Genomic DNA, 12,995 nt, shown 5'->3' on the forward strand with positions numbered 1-12,995 from the left:
GCCAGGACCCAGTGACGTGTAGGCAGCAATAGTAACATTAGCTGGTCTGAACTCTGGGGGACAGCTCTCATTGCTCATTCCTGCAGAATTAAGTTTTCTTTTACACTTTTGCCAGTTAGACCTATAGAGGTTTAGGGGCATGCTGGATATCTTTCCATGATTGTAAGACTGGATTTAGCTGAAGTCTGCTGTTAGCTCAAATCCGGTCACAAGTGTTCACAAGAACTTTGATGTTTCTGCATAACGGGAGCGGATAAGACATAAATCTATCTTGTTTCAAAAGCCATTTTGTTTTGCTCTGATCTCACTGGCTCACCTTAGCTAAAACAGAAGAAAATGTTTAGTTAGTACTTGTCAGGAGGATTTTGAGAAGGATCCCTGTTCATATATATGCAGGTACTTGTAGTTAAACAGCCGTCCCACCAGGGACGTGAGCCACCAGGCTGCTGGTGAACAATGAGGTATCATTTGGTCCATCTGTATCTCATAAAAGTATTTGCTTAATACCACATGCTGTTTGGGAAAGGGAGGTCTTACCGTTATCAAGGTTGAAACAGATCCTAGCTTCTTCCAAGTAAGGGGTGTCACTCTTAGACCGGAGTCGTCTGATGGGTCTCCGGTCTATGTCGTCTTCAGAAGATGCTGTCATCAGTGTGGGCACAGTGAGAAGAGTTGCCCGACGAGCTGGTAAGAAAGAACAAATGAAGAGAATAGCAGGAGAAAGGAGAAATGGAAAGGGAGAGGACGAGGGAGAAAAAGAAGAAAAGAGAAATAAAATCACTCAAGGGAAAGGAAGATCTGTAGCAGGTAGTAGAAGAGGCTGTTTGCTGTAAGGTCCCTGCCTCACATGCCACAGAATTCAAGAGCTGCACTGCGGGATGCCAAGAAGAGAAGAGATTGCTGCACTTTGCCCCAGAGTCACATGTTATAGCTCTGTTCCTGCCACAGATTACCTCTTCAAAATTCCTAGTTTTGCCACTTAAACCACTCTTTTCACAGCTTCTCAATAGCTGCAGTCTCTCTTTTTCTGAATACTGTTTCTGAGGCTGTGATGCCTGAGTAATGGAAGCATTAATTAAGTGTTCACTTTGTTTGCAGGTGTCAGTGGAGCTGTGCTTGGGACACATGATGTGAAGCCTACAGTAACTATTCCAAAACTTGGTTTCTCATCTTAATTTGGGGACTCAAAATTGAGAGCTACTTTTTGCTCTTGATCACTTTATTTCTTAGTTTCTTAGTTGTGAAACAGAGAGAATCATCATTTTCTTTCAGTAGGGATTTTGTGAATATATAAATTCATTAACACTTGTAAAGTATTCATACACTTTAGTGAATCACCGGTGAAAAGCCCATGAGGAAATTAAGATTTCTGTCTTCTGAACAGGGTTTAAATGGCTTGGGGCCATGCCTTCAAGGAGGAGAAAGCAAAATATTTAATATGGGCTCATTAAGTGAGCACTGCCCACTTCATGCACTGATGAAGCAAATAGTAGGATAGTGAAAAATTACTGTGTCATCATACAATTAGAAACCATACTATAATACATAAGTATAAGGAGACTGAGTTAATGTTGCAGAGGCAACCTTCATTCTGGCACTGCATAAGTATTTAGCACTTGACCTTACAGCCTTGATAATGTCCCTTTAATGTAGGTGGGTTTTATGTGAAATGTAATTATGAGCCACTGCTGAATGCTTTGGGTGCTGAGCTTATAAATTACAAATTACAAACATAAGAGCCTCTATAAATATATCCACCTCAGTTCTCTCTCCGAGTAGATAAAGATTATCACAAATGCTAGACGGGATCTGGCTGATCGCTGAGAGCGTGAGCACTGAGCACAAGTACCTGCTCACTGTGTTTCTTTCCCCTCCACCTCATATATATCTGGAAAGAGAATTTCAGCTTGAAAGCCCATCCTCACCCTCAGTGTGAGACTATTAACATTAACTTTCATGTGGGACCCCATAAGAGCCAAGGAGCCTAAACCCGGGATGTTTCTTGCTGTTTGGGCATTATCTGGCCATATGTGTTTTTTCCTTAGGACTTTTGTAAGCCACCACACTCCAAAGAACTAATAACGAACAATATTTTTCTGCTGAGATTGGAGAGCATGACTGATAGTGACTAACAGCATATTCTGCAGCCTGCTAACTGTGAATCGTTTGAAAGTTTTTTAGAGTTGCAGATAATACCTGTCAATCAGAAGCCTTCAGATGCCTAAAACCTGACTTAGGTGGTAGATACGGTAGCATATAATTAACATGAGTTAACAAAAGCTGTCATGCTCTGTTTTTCAATTTGCAGCATTAGGCAGTTTACTAAAGAAGCAAATCTGTGCTGCTAGAGGGAGCGGTTATTTCAGGTCTAACTTACTTGCTTTCTGGTTTTAAATAGATTTCTTTCAAGTTGTTGCTCATTTCTAACCCAGAATTTGAATTTGAAGTAAAAGCAAAGGACAAGAGTTGAAATTGATTTAATGGGGTCAAGTATTTAGATTAAGCTAAAGTAAACACCGCGACTAGACTGTAAACTATTACTCTCTTGTAATAGGGATGTACAACAATGAAGATAAAAGAGAATGGAAAATTTCTGCTGTGGAGAGTTTTGTGTACTGCATCATCAAATTTACACTTAAGGAAGATTTATCTGTATATGGATTCAGCACTGTAAAAATCATCTCATAAAACAACCATGTAAAAGATTTGTCTTTTGAAACTGGTATGTTGTAGCTGTAGTTAAAGTCAGTGGAAGGGTACCCGTGCAGTTCAGGACTTGCTGGATCACAGCACAGGAATCTACTTGAAAAAAACGCAATGCCCAATTGCATATACATTTATCGTAAACAGAGAATAAAAGTGGACTTTTATATTATAATTTTAAAATAATTTTTACCATTTGGGTCAAAATATTGAGATCTGTCTTGTATTCATATTGACTAGAGGTAGGTGGATGCTGAAAAACATTTCCTGGTGTAATCATTATATATTACATTGACAACCATGATTATCTCCCCTCTGTGTGTGTTACCAAAAGGAATTTTCAAGAATGACTAGAAATTTCAAGTAAACATTGAAAAATTTCAGAGGCGGCTAATAAGTATTAAACGTTTTGCAGTAAAAACCTAAGGTAAATTCTTACACAGCCACAGAATGGAAAGTATGGCTGACCGCATTCTGATATCCATACAGTGACGCTGAATATTTAAGTATACCATGAATATACCTGGACCTACTCTTTTCCTAACTGTAATGTATAGCATTCCTTATTACGAGAATGACTTGCCATATATTTTTTTAGTAAAGCTGTAAACATTTGTCCAATATGACCATTGGGTCCCTCACAGACAACCCACCAGTATCTCCAGCTTCAGATGCTCTCCACAAACCATCTCAGTCTCTGGGACACATTTTTAGGAGGTAATTTTTCAGAAAAATTAGTAAGCATCCCCTTAAAGGTCTTGGAGTAAAGGCATGACATTACGATATGCATTAAAGGGCCTGTTTACACTGCAAATGGATTTGAGACCAGTGCCCGAAAACTCCTTTGAAGCAGCCACTCTGACAGCACACGAAAGGCAAATCAGTGATTTTGGTTAAATTCTTTCATTCTGTTTGCATTGTTCTTCATAGGGTTATGCCACAGTTGGAACATGGCGGCAACATCTTGTATGTTATTTATTAGAAAGGGAAAAAGTTGCTTATGGAGGAAAAATACTTTAGAAATGCTATAATGCATGTCATGATACCTTAGAACAGATTATATATAATCTCACATTTGTTGTCTCAAAATATTGTATGTTACTGAAGTACAACACAAGTATGCGTTTGGGAGAGGGGAATGAGAAATATGTAAATGATTATATTGCATGTTCAGAGGCATTTCGAACATGTTGATTCAACATATTTCATTACATATACAAGTGGTCCAATTATTGAATACTGTTTGAAATTACTGAGAACATGGGTAACAGTTCACAGAGAATTTTTGATGGCTTCCATTAAAACACACTTCCAGATATTTTAATAAAAATCTTAGTAGTAATTTTTGTTTGCCAAGAACTACTTTTATGTTTTGAAGAGTTATAATATTCATTTTTTTAAGACTTGTGTTTTTTAGAAAAAATGTGGACCTTTTAAATCAGAAAACTTCCAGAGTTGAAAAGCCATCCTCCTAAAAATTAATCAAAGAAAACGTGAAATATTCCTCTAGATTCTTCCACCCACTTTTATCAACCAACTTTTTTGTTAATCTCATTGGTGACACAAATACCCTGGTCATTTTTGCCTCAAAAACGTCTTCATCTAGAAACTGTAATTTGCATTAGCAAATTCTTGCATCAAAATGGCAAAACTCTTGAGACCTGATGATTTTAATCTTAGTACAAGCAAAGTGCTAAAATGTTTTAGCTGGAGATGTCTTCACCTAGGTGCATAGGAATGGGTATGTTTCTGATGCATACAATCACAAGGAACTTCAGATGACATGGAAATAGCCACAAAGAATACTGATTTACATCAGAAATCTTTAAGACTTTTTTGAGGAAAACCTAATTTCTTTGGGCAAATTTTGAACAACTTTGTAGAATACTTATGAAAATATTTTAATTGCAGTGCTGCTGTTGCTGATTGAGTAGGATTCTTTCTTGCAACTTTTTTTTTTTTTTTTTAGTTAGAGAAGCATATGAACTTCTTACTCAGTTCTCCTTTATGCTTCTGTGGAAAGGGCTCACCATGGCATAACATGTAGATAATGCACACAGAAATGTGGTTTTGGCTAAATGAAAGCTTTAAAAACATTAGTTCAGGTACATTTTTATGCATCTAGAACATGATATCATCTGTGCTAAAAAAAAAAAAAAATTAGATTATGAATGTTTGTCTTTAAAGACAGACCAAGTAATGGGTCCAAATGGATGTTTACCAGGAAAAAAAAATATTTTGGTCTGATTTAATGCCACTTTGCTTTTGTCTTGTTTTAAATGCAACTGACGAAGAGCAACATTTGAGGGATTAAAGATGGGAAATGGGGTATAGCTGGCAGGAGAAAAGAGTAGAAGATGTGTGCAAGCACTGGAGAGGACATAATCTGTCATTTATGAAGACTGATTTAGAGGCTTGCGTCTTCTGGACAAATACAGAAGCGCACATACAGGGATTGCTGCGTGTCTCTAAAAGAAAGCTGTTGAGATCTTTGACACCAGTTTGATGGACATCAGTAATCTGAAAGAAAGTCCAGGCCTGAGCGTTGCAAGCCATAGTACACAATCAAAAGGACATCCACTTTTACACACACGATCATTATGTTTGTTTGTGATGGTTGGGTAAACATAAGCACAATATGCCTAACTAGTATTTTTTGTACATTTTAGAGGAAAAGTGCTTGTTCCTCTGCCGTTGCATCCAAAGGCATAGGCTTGAGAAAACAGACTATTAAAATAAATAAATAAAAGAACTAAATTATTACAAAATAAGGGCAAGTAGAGGCTTGGTTATTTAAAATTAAGTTTTAGTGGGAAAAAAAATAGCTTTCAGAATCAAATTTTTTCAAGTGTGATCCAGGCATAGGTTTTCTAAAATTTTCTTTGTTTACAGGTATAGAGAACCGAATCTCAAACATCCTAGTTTTATTCAGATATGCTGCTGAGAATTAAAAGATCCTTATTTCTTCTGACTTTAATTTGACTGACTAGATGTTGAAATAAATTGAACAAAGAGTTTAAAGAAGATGAGGGAAAGGTTGATGCTGATTAGTTACTTTCTGGTATTTAAAGAGAGGGAAATTATGTCAGGAATGCACATTTGCCATTACTAATTCTTCTGTGATTAATCTTACTAGTCTAAGAACTAGTGTCATCACACACACACAAAAAGACCTGCAAAATAATGTAACTTTGAAAATATGCTAATCTGTACAATGGACTAATCATACAATTTTGGTAGATGGACTATCGTAATGTTACTTTACACAAAGAACATCTGCAGTGGAATTGCTCTGGATTAGGATCTGGGCATCCTGCAGCAATATGTTTTTGTGAAATACTGGACATAATGTAACATGCAAAAGCAGAAGGGACATAGCACTGAGTAGTCAGCAGCAATTAAAGTCAAACATCTAGAGTGAGTCAGCACTGTATGAATTAAAATAAGTGAGCAAAAGTGAACTACAGTGAAATAAATAAATTGTGGAGATGGAGCACAAGGGGAAAATGGGGAATTAAAACTATACCTGGGAGTATTTTATTGAACCTGGAAAACTGATCAAGAAGGATTCCTGAAGTCTTTTGAGCAATCATCCCCCGTGTGTCTATACAATCTTGTATATCTATTTTCCCCTGGCCCTCTCTACTGTATTTTTATTTCTGTATTTTTTCTCCTTTACATTTTTTATTCATTCCTTACATTCATCAAGTAGATTACAGGAATGTTGCAACCAGTAAGAGCACACCTAACGTAAGTTGATCTATACATTATTTGTAGATACAAAAGATAGTTTAAGATAAACCTTCAAGAGAGTTTTGTTCAGTTATTTAAATATACACAGTGCACCCTGCCAAATGGACTGGCAAGCAAATTCAAGGTATGACAGAGCATCTTGGAAATACTCAATTAATGCAGTTAATTTTAAGCTTCGTGCCCCCTGCTGGCATGAAAGGAGATAAGAGTGGAAAAGTGACTGCACAGGTCTTCAGGAAATTAGAAGTGATTTTAGCCTTGAGTCAGAAGTTGCCTGAGAGCAGAACCCGGACTCCCAGTGGAGAGTGGAGAGTCTGACTGTAGTGCAAAGGTAGACTCCTGCAACCCAGAATGGGCTCCTGACCACACGATGTCCAGCCTGTCCTGTCAGGTTGTGGGGCTGCCAGAGCCACTGCAAGAGGGGCAAGTCCTGGGACCCCTTCCATTGCGCTCATGGCTGCGGAAAAGTGCTACACGCCATGTGCGATGGGTAACTCTCCTTTTATGATGGTACCTAAAGCCTTCATTTATAATGTACTGAGCAGAAGTCATTCTTCTCTCTCAGAGTTCATCTAAGGGGCTCCATCCCCTTGTATACAGTGGAAGGAAGAGGTTCCTTGTTTCTTAATCCTGAACAAGTCTAGGCGAGAGCTGGATACTAGCAGTCAGGGCCCCACGTGCACTCCCCGTACACATTTTAGTTGGCTATGCTCGAGGCAAGTTTTCTGACATGGCACAGATGTTGGAGAGAGCACCTCGAGAAGCCCTGACCAGCTTTGGAACTATTTGAGAAAGCAACGAGAAGCCTCGACAGCTGCTCCCTCCCTTCTTTTGGGAGCTATGTCTACACCAAGGCTATTGGCTGGCTATGTTCCTCACTGATCCACATCCAGACTGCCCACTCCATGTCCTGTTTGGCCTCACACCTGCCTCATCACCATGGTCTTGTCTGATGACCTGGACCATCAGGGGACGTGCCCTGCTTGTGTGCTGCAGTGCTCTACGTCTCATACGTGAGGTCACTGCCTCTGCCCGTCTTGCTGCCTCTTGGCTCACTTTCTCTTACGAAGCAGCCTGCTTCTGCTGCTCCTCAGCGCCAGCCTGCTCAGCTCTTGTCAAATATGAGGTCTCTCTTTGCATACCTCAAAGCATAACTTCTTTCAAGTAGAACTTCAAGATCAAAGCTCATGTCTTTCCAAAGTAGGCTACAGCCAAGACAGGTTTTGCACATTTATAGCTTTGGACTACAACTTGCCTTGGTTGGGGGAAATTACTCCTTTTCCTGAATTAGTTCCTATCTTGCCTGTCAATATATGATTCCTCTAGCAAACAAATGCCAATAGCACAGGCATTTTTCACCCAGATGAGTTGTCTAGGCTTTTATAATCAATAGAGAGATTAAGGCATGATTTATAGCATCCCAGGGAAGATGTCTGAGATAGGTGAACTCTGCTCTTAAAATGACTGTTTCTCTCCACTGATACATTCCAGGCTAGTCAGAAGTTGAAAATATCTTCACTGAGGACCTCTGAGAGATGTGTAAGCTGAACCCTATTGCAGCCCTCATTATGAGCTTTCAGACCTCATGGCTGAAAGCTGTGGTAGATTGTATTTAGAATACGTTTACATCCAAGAATGACTAGTATCTTCCATACTTTTCAAAGGGAAAAGACTTTTTTAAAAACCGAAGTCCAGCTCCGTGCTTGGATTTCAGACGCGGACTTTCTGAGGGTAAGAGGCTAGATGCAGGGGATCACAGTCCCTTCTTTCCTGCTTCTGATTTGCAGATGCGTCACCAGGCATACGCACTTGGCAAGGACACCCCCATCTCCTAGATCCCAACATACGGACACAGAAGAGACAGTCAGGGAGGGCTGCAGAGCTTAGGATATTTCTGGCTGGTGTCTGAAGACTACAGCCAGCTGGCTTCATTTACCAAGTTTTCTAAATCTAGATAATCCCACTGCCAGATCCAGCTTTTGTGACTTTTCCATCCTTCCTGCTTCACTTTCCTTGGAGGAAACAGGGAACAGCTGTTTGAACAGCAGACGCAGCCCAAATGGCCACACATCCTTGTTCTGCGCTCAGCCCACGAGAGCGGGGTGATGGCTGCTTCTGCAGGAGAGGATGGGAGAGAGGCAGCTGATAAGGTAACACCTCTCTCCTCCTACCCTACAGCAGCAAAGGCAGTTCTGCAGCTTTCTGCAGGGGTAGGGAAGGACGAGGTGTGAGCATTGGTGTGGGCAGCAGGGGATAGAGAACCAGGTAGTTGCTGGAGGTCAGAACCCTGTTTCAGTCTACTTGCTGAGGTTAGAGCATCTTGCATTCAACTACACAAGACCTGAGGTCAGCTGGGATTTGATATCATCTGCTAGTAATGCCGTCAATTGCTCTTTGAGTTTCTTCCCAGCGTTTTGCAGCCCTATTCCTTCCCTTCTCTTCCACCTACAAAGAGTGGGTACAGGTGAGAATGAGTGCTTTACAGCTGCCATTTGTAGCATTGTAATGTCATTAACGTGAAAACATTGGAAATTAGTTTTTTTCTTGATCTGCAGGATCAAAGGATTAAAAGGTAGAAATCTTCAAATCTCACAGAAAGAGTAAATGGGTCATAAACCCCCATTCTACCATCTGTAAAAAGAGCATTTTGTAATGCAATAACTAATAATATAGCTAAAGTAATAATAATACATATAATGTGTTCTGATGTTGCTTCTAATTAAATGGCAGAATACTGTAGTCTTCCTTCTCTCAATTCTGTCTTAATGCAGTTTTAATGCATATACACATGCTCTTTGATAGCATGATTTGGTAATAGCATCATGTTATTATATTAACATCAAATAGTTACTTGTGATCCCATTAGGTAGATCTGGTGACAATGCTTTCTTGCAGACCTTTTATTCAGTTTCAAACTAGCTACTTGAGCTATGCTATTTATGGTGGATGAGTGCCTCACATTCAGTGTTGGTTTTTTTTTTTTCCGAAAGTTATAGCTAATGCAGTTTAACTGTTTCTCGGGAGACAGAGAATGAAAGAAACATGTTATTTTTGCTCATGTTTGGAGAAATAATGCCATTATCTCATATAGAAATGCCTATTTTGTAGAAGGCAGCCTTAAAATTTGGCACAAGGTACAAGGATGACAGGAGTTGTCAGAGCTGTCCAGGCAGCATCAATGCACACTGGGATAGGGTTGAGTTCCTTGTTGTGCACGGGAGGTAAGATAGCTCAGGGGAAGGGGATGCTGCCATCAAGAAGTTTGGGGCTAAGGATGGTGATAAAGGCATTTGTTACAGGAAACCTCGATGATGAAACTCTTCCAGAGGTTTATGGTTTGGCCTGCTGAAGCCATCTCTGTCACGTCAGAGGTGCTCAGTGCTACCTCAGACAGTGAAACTTCTCTCTGCACAGGCCACATCTCATCTCCCACACCTACTGCTAGTGGGGTTGTCCATCCGTCCTGCCCCTCAAGCAGCTCTCCTGTTGCCAGGGAGCTGCTGTGTTGCAGCATTTGAGAACATGGAACAGCAGCATTATCACTTCTGCACTCAGAGCGATTTCCCTGCTGGCGCCCAGCTTGTTGGAAAGCAGCTAAACACATACGCAGAGAGATGAAGAGAGAGGAGAGTACCAGAGTTTGGGGAAGAGGTCTCACAAGCATGTGAGGTAAGAGATGTGAAGAACAGAAGCTGGAGAAAGTGCAGTAAAAGGAGCAAAGAGAAAGGTGGAAAGTTGAAGGGGACAGAGCATAAGTGCATCATGACCCTTATACCTATGTACTGTTTCCAGCTGTGGAGGTAATTAGGGTTTGGGAGCCTCTGTATCATGCTGTGTTGCACAGTGAAAGCATGTCAGTGGTGTCCTTCATAAAACGTTCACAAGCAGGAGAACAAAAATCCCCAAGTCTCAGTGCTGGTTCCTACTTGTTTTGGCCAAGGGATAGAAGCCCGCATGACAGGTCTAGAGGTCAGCTCCCTGCTGATGACTTGTGTATCAAGGGATACATTTTTACATGATGTATTTTTTTTCCTCAGTTTGCATTTAAAAAAAGCAAAATAATTGCATTAAAACAAAGAATCAACCAGGTGCTAATATTAAAGTTTCAAAATTATGCATCTATCTGATCAGTACAAGCGTTTCTATATGTGCTAACAATGTATTTTCTCCAAGTATGAGTAAGATATTGGTTTTTTCCCTTGCCTTCTTGGAAGTGCCTACAGTGAAGGTTGCCTATGCAACCCTTACTGGTCACATTGTGCACATTACTGTAATAGACTTTCATTGCATGAATACGTATTACTTCTTCCATAGTACCCTCTGTACCTTGCAGTGCACAGAGATGCTGTTGATGAATTGATACAGCTTGTCAAGCAGTGAGTTGTAGATTCCTGTATTTTAGTTCTATGGAATAGAAAGGAGTCTGTTCTCACAGGAATATTGAAGAACTTATTTTAATATTACCTCTGTAGCAATGCTCAGGTGTCCGTTGCATTTTAGAGTTGGAGAAATAAAAGCAGAAAAATCAATCATTGCTCTCAGCCGATTTTTTTTCCCTGATTTTGAAGTGCTCAGCATTTGCTTCTGCTGTTCAATGCAGAAGGCTGTGTTGTGACAAGAACTGGTTTTTGTGACTTGTACGGATGAAAATGTATCACAACGACTGGGGCAGCAGTGAGGCGACGCAGCATGTGCTAGGCAGCGGCACCTTGGCCGAGCCAAAGCTTAAAGGTGGTACTGACCCCCTGTGTATCCTGGGACGGTGGCATCCCTGGGGTGGCTTAGGTCTTGCTCTGGGAGAATGGCATCCAGAGGGAAGGCAAAACTCTGTTGGCTGGACTTTGAATTTGATTAGCGACTGATGAAATTAACGGCGGGAAAAAAGCTGGATCACATTTTAGGAAAACAGGCAGTAGGTAAAGACAAAGGCTGATAGAGCCACTTGGTTCTTACAGTTTTTCTTCAATTTAATATGGTATTTCAAGTTTAAGGAACAAAAACAACCCCTCCTCTCTGAATTTGCAAGTTTTCTCCGAAAATAGAGCTGGTGAGAAAAATGTGAACTGACTTCACCAAAAATATCATCTATGTCGTCAACAAGTCCCAGCTACATTAAAGAAAAGCAGCTTGATTACTCTTTCCCTCTCCCGCACGGCTGCTGCTCGGCGGGGGCACAGGGAAGGCTGCAGACCAGGTGAGAGCCTCCTGTTTGCATCCAGCATGCTGGACTGCCGCAGGGCTTTCCCAAGCCAGTTATTCCTGCAGCACTGAATAACACCAGATTATGGTCCCGATGCCATTGATAGGCAAGGAGGAAGGAGAAGGACAGCACCGGCTCATGCAGCAAGCAGCGAGCCATGGCTGTCCCCTCTGACTTGTCCGTTTGGGTTCTGCAACACCAGAGTCTGGATCTCGGCAGTTTCTTTTGCTCCTGCTGTGCACCCAACAGCTCTCATAGCTTTTCCTTGTCCCCTGAGAGGGCAGATCAACCCTATCATTACTCTTCTTGTAATGCCTTTTATACCCCATGCATTTTGAAGCCCTTTCCCCGTGGCCTCTGTACACTTCAGTAGGTCAGGCGCAAGGGCTGGCCCTTGTCTGGCCCTGTACATCTCAACTGGACAGTTAAAACGGTCTTTTTTGAGTCAGCATCATGGTTTCTTACCTTGAGCTCCTTGACTGTAAAACAGTCTCTGAGCAGACTCGACATCCAAAAAGTAGTCCATTTTGAAGGAACTTTATGTTTGTTTACAATACCCCGGTATGGATGATCAATCAGATTCCTGAGAAAAATTACAGAGATGTCAGACAGGAGAATAGCTGGTGGGTTTCTTTCTGAAAAGAATTGTGTAGGCAGTCACAAACGTACTTCATTTGGCATATTAGGGTCAAAGCATTTTCTAATCACTATTCATAGAACATCCTAAGTATCCTTTTCTATTTTAGGATGTTTGGTTTAAATTCTTGCCTAAAGACACAGAAGAAAAGTGCTACCGCAGTATTAGCAAGATTCCTAGTACCTTCCTAGTACTATCACCTTTATTCTAGCCACAGTCTCATTTTCTTACAATACATACTTAGATTCACCTGCCTGTTACATTTGCTCTTAAAAAGAAGAGCAGAAAAGCTTGGGGCAGGGACCTGCTTTAGCCAGATGCATGACCAGGACCTCCAAGTAGGCACTGCTGTAACAGACTATGTTAAAGAGCATTCGTGCTGCTTGCACCAGAACATGACACTAGAAATGAAGACACAATATTCTGGATATTTCATTCCACCTAAATGACCAGAACCCAACCTTGCTGCCCCTCTCCCTTCTTACTGACCAGAAGTAGCAACAGAACATCCCACCATCAGTTTTAAAAGATGTGATAAGAACAATCATTAAGAAATGGTAGGCTACTGCTAGCACTGCTTCTCAGCTAACGTTGATATTTTTGGCATTCTTCTGAACCTCGGAACTGTCTAAATCCTAGATTACAACTGTCCAGGGTGCACACTGAATCAGGTTTGCTTCTGCCGAGCACAGTTCCTGGGAC

General features: G+C 40.8%; 1 protein-coding gene across 1 annotated transcript in view; it reads right to left on the reverse strand.

The window, feature by feature from the left end:
- Nucleotides 1-12,182, reverse strand: part of PHACTR1 (phosphatase and actin regulator 1) — a 308,817-nt gene extending 296,635 nt beyond the window's left edge. Inside the window, exons 1-2 of the mRNA XM_065629081.1 lie at nt 12,122-12,182; nt 538-684 (exon numbers count right to left, since the gene is read on the reverse strand). Of these exons, the coding sequence (XP_065485153.1) occupies nt 538-684; nt 12,122-12,182 (208 nt within the window). The remainder of the gene's footprint in view (nt 1-537; nt 685-12,121) is intronic.
- Between the last annotated feature and the right edge of the window lie 813 nt (nt 12,183-12,995).

This window comes from Caloenas nicobarica, chromosome 2 (genome assembly GCF_036013445.1).
Source record: "Caloenas nicobarica isolate bCalNic1 chromosome 2, bCalNic1.hap1, whole genome shotgun sequence".
Taxonomy (NCBI): Eukaryota; Metazoa; Chordata; class Aves; order Columbiformes; family Columbidae; genus Caloenas; species Caloenas nicobarica.